Below are 15,378 nucleotides of genomic sequence, written 5' to 3'. Positions count from 1 at the left end.
ATTAGATTTATTTTATTTTATTCTTACCATCCTGTAAAGTAGTGCATACAACTGGATATGAAAACGGTCCAACCCCATAATTAGAAAATCCTGCAACTTTTATTGTATAATTTGTATATTTAAGAAGACCTTGGAGATATAATTCTGTATGTGGTGTTGTTATATTGGCCCATGGTCCATCTGAAAAGAGCAAATTTGTAATTAAATATCTATTTATAACTTGTAGATAGTTGCATGTTCAATGCTCGAGCTGAGATGCACTGATGTAACATAACAGCTATTATAACTTTACATTATAAAGATTTTAATGATACTTGGACGGTTTCTAATAGCTCAAGTCCCTCTACGTTTATTGTTTTTTTATATTTTTCTTAAAAAAATATATTCTTTTCTTATTTAATAAATAACACTTTCAAAATGCTTAAAATATCAATAACACTTACCATCAGTACAGTAATGCACAGTATAACCGAGCAGCGTAGTTCGCGACAGTTGGCGCCACGCCGCGCGTACTGAAGTGGACGACGCGCCTACACATTCTACGCTAGATGGCGCTTCTTCGGGAGCTAGAAATATATAAATATAAATATATAATAGTGAAATTTGTTTTCTTTTCCTTTTTCCCTATTTCTTTGCTCTGATAACAAGACAAAAACTGGCATTAAGTTCCACCACTCGTAAAAATTGGGAAGTCTGAGTGCTTGGTTGTCTCGCCTGGTTATATAGCGTTCGCAGAGGGTACCCAGCTTTTTTTTGTCATAAGAAGTTGAAAATAAAAAAAAATACTCACGATGACCTTATTATAGGAACTTTCTGAGGCCTTATAAGATTTATTGTATTGAAATACAAATTTATACATACCGCCTTCTCTAGTTGTTTGATATACAGGTAGAGAAAATGGACCGTTCCCAGCCGAGTTGAATGCGCTCACCGATACTGCATATCTACAAAAAACATATTTTGATTATTAATTATAGCTATTATAGCTTTTAAAAGAAAACTAAATTAATTATATGTGGAGGCTGTCGTTTTACAGTTACCTGGTGTTTTTCAGAAGACCACTTAGTATGGTTTCTTGCTTTCCTTTTCGTGATATCACTTTTACCATTTTTGTTTGTGAATCGTTGTTGCCTGTAATTAATACAATTAAATATTTTATATTCTTTGTTAAAAAATAAAACGTAAACAGTAGGAAAAGAGGTGGCTTCTCCAAACTAACCTTCACCGTTTATTCTAGGTACAGCTTTCACATGATATCCTTGTAACGCCCCGTTATGAGTTTCTCGTGCAGGTGGTATCCAGGATATGAAGAGTTCTCCCGGATTGTCTGTCTGTTGCACTTGAACACCTAGAGGGCTTGAGGACGGTGCTGAAATAGTAATTAATTTTGTATTAAAATGTGTTTTAGATTTAGTGTTAAGACGCTCCGTTTCCCACTTTTCATTAAGTTTATAAGAATTTCGGTGATGAGTGATGGACAAAGACTAGTTTTGTCATATGACTAGAGCGAAAGAAATCAATTCTTTCCCTTAAAATGGAAGTTGAATCCATAACAAAAGCATGTACCTATGTTTATTTTATTTATACAAACCGTCTACTATTGTATATTTCTTATCCTTGATATATTTTGTTAGTTAAGCCAAACCCAATGATATACTAGTATTTGTATATTAATTCATTTATTCATTAAACAATTTTTGTATTCATTACCACCAAATATTACTTACCTTCTTGCAAAGTAGTAAAGTGCACAGCTTGAGTATAAGGGCTGAGGTCCACTTGGTTTCCAGCCGCTATACGCACTCTGTAGTCCACTGCTGGTGTCAGATCTCGGAGCTCGATGTTCTGACGGATGTCGCTTTCTTGTCTGGAATTTTACGCTTACAGTAAGACGATGTGTCACGAGGCCAAAATAGCTTCGATACCTACTACTATATTCGACGATATATTTTTCAAGAGGTGCGGGTTCGAATCTCGATCCGATCAATTTTTTATATAATTTTTAAAATATACTCGTACAATCACCTCGTTATATTGATAGTTTTGGCCGCATCCCACAAAGTATAATGGTTCGTAGAATATTGCAAGCTGTAGTACTGTACATGGGATGTTATTGTGTCGCGCCAGGATAGTTTAACTGTGGAACTCGTTATGGAGTCTATTTGTAAGTCCATCGGCGGTGTAGGGGGCTCTGTAAGCAAAATTAAATATATTAAATTCAATCAGCTTCACGCTGTATCCTGTATACAGCAGGGTAGGAAGAGGGAAATATTAAAACACTCGTTCCTCAATTTCCGTCGACTTTTTCGAGATATGGCACGAACTGAAAACACTTCATTTCCCGAGTGGGAATCGAATCCACGACCAATCAAACGCTGTGCCATTGCGACATGATTGGTTCAAGGCATTTTTTTTCTGATTAATTTTTTTAAAGATATGTATGTATTATTATAAAATTCTATATATTTTAGTGTATACTTATATTTTTCAATATTAATTATAAAACAAATATTCATAAAATACTCACCCAGTATATTCAAATGGATATTGAAATTAGCGACACCATAGGGATTGCTCGCTCTACACTCGTAACTCCCGCCGTCTCTACCTTCCACGTAGTTTATGTTTATAGTACTTTTCATACCATTCGAAGTAACACTTTCTGATATTGTTGTTCTGAAAATTATTATTTTTTATACTTTTTGTATTAATTTACATACTTATAGGCAACGTGTAATTGTACATGTGACATTAATTAAGTGACACATTTCATACTTAGCTAGAGGTAACGCCATCTTCACGAATCTAATAGTATTGGTATATGGAGAATTAAAGCACTCTAGAAAAGGGAATCATGTTTTGGTTTTCACGTAACTATGTCATAACTTAACAGATGGCGCCAGCTAGCAGTTAGTCAGCTTAATATTTTATTTATATTTACAGTAGAAAATCCTAACTAAATATAATTAATATTATAAAATTAATCCGGCACTATTAAAAACTAAACGTAAATAAAAAATAGTATTTTTAAATTTTAACATTTGGCAAAAATGAAACAGCATACAGCTAGAGAATATGAAAATCCACCACTGAATGTACTACTGGTACGCCTAACACTAATAAAAACTAACTTACCGTGCAGAAGAAAACTCAATAGGTTTCCCATCAACATTCCATTTAATTCGTATTGGACTGTCTCCTAGTGGGTGACAAGTTAAAGAGATGGGCAATCCCATTTTAGTAGTGAGGTTCATTCCCACTGACTCGAAGTGCACTGGCTCTAGAAAAAGAAATGGTTTAGAATACAGTAAAATATGATTATTATAAATCGGTAAACTAATAAGATTCTCACATTTTTCAAAAACCATCGCCATAATAAATTAGCTGGGACTAAAGGCTAGTATAAATTATATTAATCTTCCTGTGACCATGGACTAATGTAATATAGTTGCATACATATATAAAGTTTAAATAAGCTTACTATTAACACTTATCCACAAATTCCTATGCAAAGGTTCACCAACACCGTTGTCAACGTGACACGCGTACTCTCCTTCATCAGCCAGTGATACAACTTCAAGAGACAACGATCCGTTGGGGTAACTTGATACTCCACCTCCTGCTAAATCTAGGATGGGTCGCCATATTCCTAATGCAGCTGAAAGTAATAATTTAACTGACAAAACAATCGTCACTGATGCTGTTGTAGCGTAGTGGTAGTCTTGGAAGAGTCAGTTATGTTGATTTTCACGTTCTGGTATCAAGACAAGGTGCATGGTTCGTTTCTGCGACTCAAAACCCAATGTCTCGAAATTTAGGAGGAAAATGGGGAACAGAGTATCTTGACACTAGGTTTTCTCTACCGACCCTGCTATGCGAGAAGCTAAAAAAGGTCTCTATTCATATGTCAAAGTAATTCTCTTTTAATTCTCTTTAAAAAGTAATAGATAAAAAATATTAACAAGTTCATACCATCTCTTTTCATCCAGTGTATTTGAGGTGAAGGATACCCATTCGCATTACAATCGACTATACCACGCTGTCCTAAAAGAAGGGATGTATTTGTCGGTTCCTCCACCCATTTCGGTGCAACTGAAATTTAAATAATACTTCACTATCAATGGGCTCCATGCCATTCAAACGCCAATGTGTTGAAAATGTTTTAAAAATTGATAGACAGAGTGTTTTGACACTAGGTTCCCTCCATCTACCTTGTTATATGCGAAAAAAATAATACCTACCATTTATATACAAATCAGTTGTTTGATTCACTTTCCCCACATGATTTGTCGCTATACAAGTGTATCTCCCACAGTGTTCAAGAGAAACACGCTTTATAATTAACACGCTGAATAGCTCGGAACTTCGTTCAGTTATCTGTTAACAACGAGGAAAAGTTATATTATTTTTCTGTCATACTGAAGTAATGGCAAAATATCAAATTTGTGTTAAAAAAACCTGGGGTGGTTCTAGTAAATGATTCGGAGATTAATGAAAATCTAAATATTAACAGATTAAAGTAAATACTTTTCTTACTGTTCTTATTATATCTTTTAATACTTTCATTATCTATATATCAATATTTTACCTTTAAGCTAGCTGGAATCTTCATACCATCTTTAAGCCAAGAGAAGAAAATAGGCGGATCTCCACTTATAATATTACATGTTATTTGAACTATCTGTCCTTCCTTTAATCCTGAACCAACGCGCAGCTCATCTAACTCTGGAGCTTCCACAACTTGGATTTCAAATGATCTGAAAAAATTAAAAACAAATGAGAAGCCGCATGTAAAAGATTGACATATCATTAAATATGTATAAAGTACCTTCTAGCCATTTCTCCTGAAGGACTGTACACTATACAAGTGTACATTTCTCCATTTTCCTCTTTCACCACTCTCTCAATACTAAGCACTCCTTCTTCGCTAGATTCCAGCACCTGTCGTTTCCTACGTCTTTTCCTTGTATTTTTACGTTTATTGTTCAAGTTGGTACGTTTGTACCTAGCGTGTTGTGGCAACATGGAACTGATGATTTTCTTCCCTTTGTGTTCCCATTCTAATTTACTGTAGAAATATATATATTTACTTATTTATGTTTAGCAGAAATTAGTCAAAATCTTTTATTTCCCTGACTTAAAATCACACCTACATTTTTAATTTTTTTTTAATATTTTTATTTCTCATGGCAGGCGTGTGAGTAGCGTTTAGTTAATATATATGAAAAGAAGTCCGTAAGGATGAATTCCGTGGTTCAAATGGCAATGCCTCGAATATTGGGTAGAATATGGGGAATGGAATGTCTTAGCGTGAAGTTTAGAGTAGAGTAACGTAAGAGTCAAGAAATAAAATTATACTTATTAAGAAAACGTATAAAATTTGAACATAGCGGGATTTGAACCCGCGCCTCTATGGAAGCCGTCCAAGTGCTCTAACCAACTTATGTCAGTGGATTGGAATTCCTGATCTTATTCCCTAATTAATTCTCTAATGTAAGACGCCCTGCAGCACGATGGACATGCGATTTAAAAAAATGTGGCTGGCATCAGAAGACTTAATGAGGAAGGCCTACGTTCAGCAGTGAACTGAAGAAAAAATTTCTCATATTCTCTAATTAATTTCTCCAATTGGAAATTGAATCCACAAACCGTCAAATTAACAGACAAACATTATTTTGCTAAGCCACGACGGTCTCAATAACACTTTTTGTTTTCCTTTTATATATTAAAATTAAGTAAAAGTAGTAGCAAAAGATCAAGATGAGGGGGGGGATATCTATCTATAAATTAAGCAAGTATTCGTGGAATGCTTTTGTCCATACGCAATCTGCATCTGCACTACATGGCCGAAATAGGTCACATAACCGATGTAATCAATATTTGACGACCCACACTTATGGCGAATTGGACCTTATAATTGCAACTAATATTTCGTAATTTCGCAAATATCTGTTAAATATATGAGAAATTCACGTGTTAGCGATAATTGTAGATTCAAATTCGAGTTAGGGGAGTCTTTTTTATTTATATCTATCTATTTAGCTATAGTACGGCGGAGAGTTCCTTTATTTACATAATATTATTTAATTTTTACATAGGTGTTTCTTTGCCGGTCTTATTGAGTCAGGGTAAATTATATTTATTCTGTTTATAACTTAATTGGTATCTTTATTTTGCCTAATTTTTACTTCTTTTACTGTATTTAAGTAAAAAATATTGTTTATATACATAACTCTGTCATCATTGACAATTTTGTTTGAGTGCACTTTTTAAGTTAAACCTACATACCAAATCTTACCTTTCGACATACTGTAGTTTTAACTGTACGTTATCTATCAGTCACTGAGTAATGCAATTTTTTTACAAGTAATGGAATTATATATACGAATACAATCTAAATAGATATATATGTAATATTCATTTATCTTAGTTTTACACAAAAAAAGTCGGCTACCGTAAATAAAAGGGTTTATTAACATAAAAAAATATCTAACCATTTATATTGTAAATACACTGACTTAAGAGATCTTTGTTAATTACTTCAGTGTATGCGCCGTCACGCCTCAGCCCTTCAATAAGTAAGCGAAGCAGTTTATATTTAAAATAGGGTTGCTTAGTGAGATTAAAGTTAGGAAATATTATCTTATTTTGTAAGCAAATTGATTTTTTTTTAAAAAAAGTAATAATACTTGCAAGTTATAGATCTTTTTTAGCTTCACTCTATATCCCGCATAAATAAAAAAAAAATATTTATTTTTTATATCCCGCATATAGCATGGTGGGCAAAGAAAACCTAGTGTTAAGACACTCCAATCCTCATTTTCTGCTAAAATTTCATTGCATGTGACATAGTGACGCAACTCAACGTGAAGAAATGAAAATAAATCATTACCCCAAGTGAGGCTCTATAGGTAGTAGATAAATAATGATAAAAGCTTTTGTATCTATTTTTTTTTCATGGTAATTAGAGAGACACTAGAGCGAAGAAATGAAAATAATTAATATTTAATTTCCTCAAAGCGGAATCGAACAAACAACCTGTCGCGTTTACGGTCACACGCTTGTGCCCTTGCGCCACGAATGGCCTCATTGTATCTATAATCAATAAAATTTATAAGTATATCAAGAAATCACATAAACCGTATTTGTTTGTCGTAGAAAATCGGATAATGAGCTTTCTTCTAGGAAATTATCGTTTTAGTACTTGACATAATCTACTCATACAAAGAACCTATTGTTGATATAAAATTAATTATATTCCGAGAACTATGTATATGATAATAATATATGTATATTAAATACGCCATGATGTGGGTAGAACACATCTGGTCGAACGATGGTCGTGAGTTTGATTTACTTTTGATGCTACATTTCTGACACAAAGCATAGTAGACAGAGGGAACCTAGTGGTTAAGAATACTCTATTTCACACATTCCGCTGAATTTTGGGTGCATTGCATGTTTCTCTGCCTACTGCTAAGTGCGGGATATAGCGTGAAGCTAAAAACAATTATAATCAACAAATAATTACCTGATAGGAAACCCGTAGTAAGGACACCTTAGTTTCAAAGAATCTCCGCTCTGCACTTTAATTGGTGGCAATGTTCTTATATATGGTGGACCTGAAAAAAGAAAACTAATTTAGTTTGATATTTTTTTATAACTAGTGAAGACTGTAACTGTTGAGCAGTGAAACTCAACACTGTACTTTATCTTATCACCAGAGGAAAATAAAAATAATTTACCTCGAGTGGGAATCGAACCCACAATCGTCGTGTTTACAGTCAGACATGACGCTGCACTAATACGGCTTCAATAATTAAAAATTCAAATAATACCATGTAAAAGTTATGGAATCTAACGTCGTCGAACATCCTTGGGAGTTTCCAAGTCAATTATTAAACTTCAAGACAACCAGTAATGATATTTGGAGATCGCGAAGGCTTTTGGAAATTTAATTTAGATATTGCCTTTGATATATAATTTTGTATAGACAAAAGGATATTTCGAAAATTCTCCATCACATTCTTGTTACGGATTCGGTTAAGACTAATTAATTTTCGTTAATCTTTACTTATTAATTGAATGTTTTTGAGTATACAGATAACTTTTTTACTATTAATTGTATCTTTTTTCTCTCCATTCTCTTCCTTTCCAACTTAAATAGAGGAATTGCGTGAAAAAGCGTAAAGGTGTTTTTTATTTAACCCCAGTCGTATCTATAACCATTGCCTATACAGTAATTTACTTCAACTCGTATCAATTGTATTTAATAACCATTATTATAACTGAATATATTAAATAATCCAACCACAAAACTATGAGTTTATTTTGATTACCGTTCATTAAAATCTATTTCCATAACTAATATGGAGATATTTAACCGCAAATTGATATTATTTACTCATTTATTGGTTATATTAGCAGCTGAATATTAATATATCTTCCTATTATTATAATATATTCAAAATACAATAAAACTGAGTGTTATAACACTAGGTTCTGTGCCTACTAAATGCAGGAAACAGTGTGAAGCTAAAAAAACGATATTTATGTAATTAAGTAATTTTTAGACATTAAATACATACCGTAAATATCAATTCGAGCACCATGTTTGGTACTAACATCCCCCTCATACGCTATACAGGCGTACAGCCCGCCGTCTTCCACCCTTGCTCTTGTTATGTTGAGATGTGACACTACACCGATACCTGATGGTGACATCATTTGTCCTAAAATGTATCTGAAATATTTGAAATAGCTTAGTTTTCTTAATGTTTACTTCTTTTGTATTTCTTTTTTTTTCAGGTTGTTTCCCGCATTTAGCAGGGTAAACCGGCTGTAATTGCAGGTATTTAAATTTCCATTTTCTGCTTATTTAAAATTATTAGGCAATATAAAAATAGGAGGATTATTAGGAAAAAATTAGGCGGAATGTCAGTGACGTATGTGAAATCTCTACCTTGTAGTAAAACTTGTAGAATTACTTTTTAATTTGAAGATATAAGTAGATAATAATACGAAAAATACCTGGAATCTGTATTTGATGATATAACAACGCCGTCCCTCTCCCATATGAACCGCGGCGGTCGGTCTGACGTAGCCGTGCACTGTAGAGTCACCTGTAAAAATAAACACGTAAATTAAAAACAATAGAAAAAAATTGACTGCATAAATTAAATGAATGCCTTCCATGTACTACTAGTAAAGAAATATTCTGTTGAAATTTGATATGTAGGTAGGTTCCAATGGAAAATGAAAAATCTTATATTTCACGCAAACTAAAACTAATGTACTATGGTAAATGAAAAACTAAACAAATAAAAAAAATTAAACTTACATCTTCACCGGGTGAAATAATCTTGTCGTTAAAGTGTTGTGTTATCATAATATTTCCGGAATTCAAATCTCTTTTGAATCTTCCATGCGTTACTGAAACATTCAGCTTAGTAAGTCCATCACTAGTCAAGAGGCCATAGATACGACGGGTTGTGGGTTCGATTTCCTCTCGAGGAAATAAAAAGATATATCTTATTTTTTTTCGCTCTGATGTCGATATATCGATGATATGACATCAAAAGAATCTAAGTAGTAATTACGAGCCGTTTAATATCAGTTAAAGTTAATTTATATTTCTAGGTAATTGAAAAACAATAAGATTGCTATATTTTTTTATGGCAAACGAGCGTACGTTCTCTTAAAAGTTAACTCTGTTAAAAGTCCATGTTAGAAAATAAAGAAAAAGACTAATCGATAAAGAATACATTTTTTTTAGTAAACGAATTATAATACGGATGGAATAAAACCAGCTGGCGTAATATTGACACAAGTCGAGAAATTTTTCTATAGAACACTAGAAAAAATGTAAAAATAACAAGTAAAAATTACTTTTTAAAAGCTACTTACCAAAACTGACACGTTCGAGCGGTTCGTCGTTGTTTTTGCTTTTCCTTTTTTTGTGTTCTTTAGACCTGGATCAAATTGTACGTTAATTATTTTATGGTATTTTCACAACATCAAAATCAAAATATGTTTTATAAAACCACCCAAAGCAACGAGCAGTGTCTGGGTGTAAAGATAGTTTTGGGTTCAACCCCAACTCGAGAAATAAATTGCTTGCATTTCTCGGCCTTTTAATCTGCTTCTCAACACGAACGAATTCTGAATTCAAACACAAAGTCGAAAACAAAGTTTCTAGATACTAGGTTTGCTAACCTTGCTATTTAAGTGCGGCATGAGGTTGAAATAATATTTTACAATAAGGCTTTGTAAGAAAAGCCGGCGAATATCGCCTGGCTTACTTAGTTATTTATGATACAAAACTTTTTGAGGCCGTTCTGGGTCAGGGGCACAGGGGGCTATAAAGCGACGGTTGTGAGTTCGATCCCTACTTGATGGAATGAACTATTATTTCTTAATATTAATTTTTTTCGCTCTGGCCCCAAGGAGAAAACCCGATGTTAGGTCTGCCACTCAAAACGCAATATCTCTAAAAAATCAGTGGAGAATGGGAAATGGAGTTTCTTAACACTATATTCCCTATACCTGCCTTGCTGTATGCGGGATATAACGTGAAGCTGATGTTTTTTTAATATTCAAAACTGTAAATACAGAAAACATGTACAAACGATAAGTTAACCAGTAAGACTATATTTGTGTAAGTTATTCATACAAGAATAATATTTATTCAATTTAGAATTAATTCAATGTTTATTTAATTTTATATTTTAGGTCTTCAGATAAATATTATGTACAAAATAAATATATTTATCTTTATTTAAACTGATATTGGTTCACATTTGTATATTATAGAACTCAAACGCTAAATATTTAGTTATCTACATATATAAAATCGAAATGTCACTCACTCATCACGAAATCTCAGAAACTACATGTGCTAGGAATCTCAAATTTTGCATAGGAGTTATTTATAGGATTTGCAATATTCGATTCCTAAGGGGTTGTTTTTGGGGTTGAAAGTTTGTATGAAACTTCGTTACTACAAATGCTAGAAGTCTGAAATTTTGCAAGGACGTCACTTATAGGACGTACTCATGGAGACAGAAATTAATAATAACGTAGTTCACGCTGGCGAAGCCGCGGGCGGGTCACTATTTTTATATACAACCAAGATATCGGCTTATTTTCAATTATTATGTTTAGTACAATTTTAGTGACTTTGTACATGGACAAGTTAACGTTATTGTTTTCGCTTGAATTCCATTCAATAAAATGTTTGTACCTATTTAAAACTAGTGACACTTGGACACACTCTAGGTAGACAAAGTGCGGTATTGATTTCGGCACTCAACACACAATGTCTTGAAATGTCAAATATCTTGAAAAATGGAGAAAGTGGAGAAAAGAGTGTCTAACACTAGGTTCCCTTTGCCTACCCTGCTGTGTCAGATACAACGTGAACTAGACAGCGTTTATACATTTTACTTGGAATACTCAACTGGAAAGATTTTGACTTAAAGTGACTTCCGAATAATAATCATTCCATCGATACTCAAACTGGGACGCGACCTGGTGGAATCATGAATGCTTAAAAATAAAATAACGCCTGTATTACAGCTTTTAGTGGGAATGCGGATATAATGGCTGCATTATTATCGTTCGTTGTGGTTCAACTGGTTTGTAACTTGTCGTAACCAATAGTATAGGTTCAAAAAATTGTAATTTTTGGTTAAATTCGTTTTAATTCCATTGCAATATATTTTTTAGCTTCACGCCGTATCCCGGAAATATCATCCCGGTAAGAATCGCTGAAATCACTGCACTTTTTCTTTTGTGCAGAGAGGAAATGAAAAAATCTTTCCCCCGACTGGGAGTCGTATCCACAATCCTCACATTCTTAGTTATACGCACATCCTCACATTTTTAGTTAAGTTTCGACAATAATTTAAATATAATCAAATATCTTATAATTAGTACTAATATAACCTATGTATAAATAAAAATAAATTACTTTAAAAACTTAATCATGACCAATATTTCACATATTTTTGAGGAGTTAGCGTAGAAATAATAACTTACGACTTAGTAGCAACACCTTAAACTTCAATCCGACAGAATTTTCGGTTAAAAAACAACACGGAAACAGATTCATTTGTTTAAGAGGTACGACGCGACAGATGTACCTACACGTTAAACACCCTTCGCTTACTTCGAGGGTAAAAAAAATGACTACAGTAGAAAATTTAAGCCCAAACTGTCGTCAGTTTACCTGTATTTACAGTACAGAGACAAAGCAATATTTATCTATGGCTTGTTTTCAGAACATTAGAATTCAATTCAGTTTATTTGTTTGCAATATGGAAATATTGTTTATATAAAACAACGTGTTACTTTAGTTTCATTGAAACAGTATCAAATTCGTGTATATCAATAATTTAATTAACGGGAGTCTGTCTGAGAACGTGACGGTTATGGGTTCGATTTCCAGTGGGGGGAATAAATTAGTTTCGTTTTGTCGTTCTGGTACACATGCTCTGGTCAAGGCAGACCGCAGCGCTGAATTCCACTCCTTAGTCTTAAGGTCTTACTCCTAATTCCTCCTGAAACTAACAGGGCTTTAAAACATTTTTAAATAAAACAACTATTATTTGGCACTATCAGGCACTTTCTATTGCAAAAACATTGATATTTTATATAAGCCTTAGTTTTTCCCTGAGGCTTCACCGCGATCCATTTGAACACACTATATTTATACATCGCTCTCAACACTGAGACCAATCTTAAGATCCCGTTTTATTCATAGATTACTGATTTAAAAATATTGCTTATTAATTTATAAATACGGGACTAAATGCTCTAAAACCTTCCTCACCAGATGAAATATCTGGCACAAAAATAACTCTACATTTCGAATCAGTAATTCCTGAAATTAGTCCGTTCAAATGCAATCTTCATATTTATAATATTAGTATAGATTTTAGAATAGAATAGAATAGAGTAGAATAGAATATACTTTATTGCACACATAAAAAAAATATAGAAACAACAACATAATTTTTTTAAGATTTTACTATAAATATTTAATAAATATATTCTATATACAGCGTGTTCCCCAGTCTATTATAAGCAACGTGCTTATCTTGCCTTTCAGTTGTTTCCCTACCGAATGCTGTACTGATTTATTCATACGACGTGCTCATATTAGTCTACTATAAAACATTTTGTTGGAACCGAAATTTTAAAGTTGGAGACTGCCTGAGTTGGAGTTTTTGGACCAAATTTATTTATACAGCAATTGTTAATATTACGAAGTGTATGTGGATATCTTGCGGCTTGATTTCTCGATAAAATGCGGTGTTAAGTTACGCTACCTACCTAACTAATATGTAATTCGAAATTTTCGGAAATTTGCTGAACCAGATCTTTTAACCTTAAGTTCTCTTTAACCAGCTGTATACGCTGCATAAAATATAATAATTTCGATATCCTCTTCCAATATCTAACAGCCTGTATATAACATCTAACCACATACATACATACATACATACAAAATATACACAGTATAGGTTTTGCGTACATCGTAAATTCAAATTGAGCTCACATTATGCGCTGCCACGACTACCCAGTGGTAATTTCATTAATCTTAGTTTAATTTATGTATAGTTAAATGTTAACTATTCTCTGTTTACTGAACTCTAATTAGATTGCAGATGCTATCTGTGTTTATTATTTTTTTTTTAGTAAGAGGTAACCTGGGAACCTAGTGTTAAGATACAGTAACCATTAAGACTTCGTTCCACTTTTGGCTGAATTCTGGAGGTATTCCATGTTGGGTGGTGGAATTTAACACCGCGATTCACATTTCCAGAGCGAGTAAATTAAAATATTACCTCAAAACGCAATCCATTGGAATTCGGCAGAAAATGAGGAACGGAGGTGTCTTAATGGGAATGCCGTCTCTTAACATTAAGTTCCCAGGTTCCCTTTGTCTATATAGCAGAATATATGGGGGATACAGTGTGAAGCTATGGATCACACTAACGTATTTCATTTGTTTATTTAAACAAAACACATATTAAGATTTAAAATATCGAATGGCACAGACAATTTTTAGAAAATGAAAAACTACTTTATAAGCCTATGATAAACATATTTTATGTTTATAATATCTCATAAGCTTCCATTCTTAACTGCTTTATTGTAAATGTAAATTGAAGGAGTTTGCCTGATTAAATGCAAATAGACTTTGGACAGACGCCAGAGTGGACGTATTGTTGGAAACACAAATATATGCAATATATTCTCATGATAGTTTATTATGCACGTTTATACTTATAGCTATACCTAGCTAAATATAGCTAAATATAGCTAGAGACCTGCAGTGGTGTAGGGGCACAAGCGTGCGACTGTCAACGCGATGGTCGTAGGTTTGGTTCTTACACAGGAATGAAATATGTGTTTGACATTTTCATTTCTTCGTTCTGGACTTTCCCCTCTGGAAGACAGAGTTCTGAGTTCCCCCATTTAACAAAGCAGAAAGTGGGGTATGATGTGTCTTAACATTAGGTTCCTTCTGTCTTTTCTGTTATGTGGACGAAAGCGTATAATGTTGTTAATTTCCAATTATTACTTACTTTGACAAAGATGACATTTTATGTACACTTCTTTGGATAGCATGATTACCTGAAATAAATTATTTATTATTATTTATTATCAACACTACCTTTATCTACAAAGTTAAAAAAATATATTATTTCAAAAATATATGTATATACAAAATAGCTCATAATTAAACATTATGAAACCAAAAAAAAGGTTATATATTTCTGAAGAGTAAACGCGACGATTGTTGGTTTGATTCTTACATAGGTAAATTAATTATTTTCAAGTCCTCGCTTTGATAATGAAATAAAGCGGAATTTATTTTCGCCGTACAACACGCGATATTTCAAAAATTGAACGGTGCGTGGGAGACACTAGGTTCCCATTTCCTATCCTGATATTTGTGAAAAAACAAAATAAAAAAATGTTTTTGACTATAAAAACAAGTTTACCAAAAAAATATCTGTTATTAATTACAATATTACTTTTTTCTATATTATAAGATAAATAAAAGATAAGATATATGAAAGGATTAAATACTTAATATATATTATAAAACAAGCAAAGCATAGACTAAGCTTCATACGAGGGTAGGTTAGTAATAAATTATTATTTATGGCTGTATTGGTGAGGCATGTTGCCGACACACCATGTGGTTTAATATTCCTATATAAATTATGCACACAAATTACTAGAATTAAATGTAAAAGGGAAATATTAATAAAAAAATATATATTTGAGGCGGTGTTGACATATAACAATATTTGTCTGTAAAAGGAATCAATTATTTTCATTTTATCGCTCAGGTAACAAGAC

At 32.9% G+C, this 15,378-nt stretch overlaps 1 protein-coding gene across 1 annotated transcript in view; it reads right to left on the bottom strand.

Annotated features, from left to right (window-relative positions):
* Window positions 1–15,378, bottom strand: part of LOC146535268 (cell adhesion molecule Dscam2-like) — an 82,932-nt gene that overhangs the window by 6,110 nt on the left and 61,444 nt on the right. The window contains exons 5-24 of the mRNA XM_085191349.1: window positions 14,595–14,643; window positions 9,907–9,971; window positions 9,341–9,432; window positions 9,031–9,122; window positions 8,589–8,743; window positions 7,532–7,622; window positions 4,829–5,068; window positions 4,589–4,757; window positions 4,242–4,377; window positions 3,973–4,092; window positions 3,482–3,658; window positions 3,136–3,280; window positions 2,528–2,676; window positions 2,026–2,191; window positions 1,728–1,867; window positions 1,220–1,369; window positions 1,041–1,131; window positions 862–944; window positions 444–566; window positions 28–180 (exon numbers count right to left, since the gene is read on the bottom strand). Coding sequence (XP_085047475.1) covers window positions 28–180; window positions 444–566; window positions 862–944; window positions 1,041–1,131; window positions 1,220–1,369; window positions 1,728–1,867; window positions 2,026–2,191; window positions 2,528–2,676; window positions 3,136–3,280; window positions 3,482–3,658; window positions 3,973–4,092; window positions 4,242–4,377; window positions 4,589–4,757; window positions 4,829–5,068; window positions 7,532–7,622; window positions 8,589–8,743; window positions 9,031–9,122; window positions 9,341–9,432; window positions 9,907–9,971; window positions 14,595–14,643 — 2,586 coding nt within the window. The remainder of the gene's footprint in view (window positions 1–27; window positions 181–443; window positions 567–861; window positions 945–1,040; window positions 1,132–1,219; window positions 1,370–1,727; window positions 1,868–2,025; window positions 2,192–2,527; window positions 2,677–3,135; window positions 3,281–3,481; window positions 3,659–3,972; window positions 4,093–4,241; window positions 4,378–4,588; window positions 4,758–4,828; window positions 5,069–7,531; window positions 7,623–8,588; window positions 8,744–9,030; window positions 9,123–9,340; window positions 9,433–9,906; window positions 9,972–14,594; window positions 14,644–15,378) is intronic.

Source organism: Heliconius melpomene, chromosome 10 (genome assembly GCF_056956725.1).
Source record: "Heliconius melpomene rosina isolate 202511_hmr_F chromosome 10, ASM5695672v1, whole genome shotgun sequence".
Taxonomy (NCBI): Eukaryota; Metazoa; Arthropoda; class Insecta; order Lepidoptera; family Nymphalidae; genus Heliconius; species Heliconius melpomene.
The sequence above is the reverse complement of the archived record's forward strand: the minus strand, read 5'-3'. Positions and strand labels throughout refer to the sequence as shown.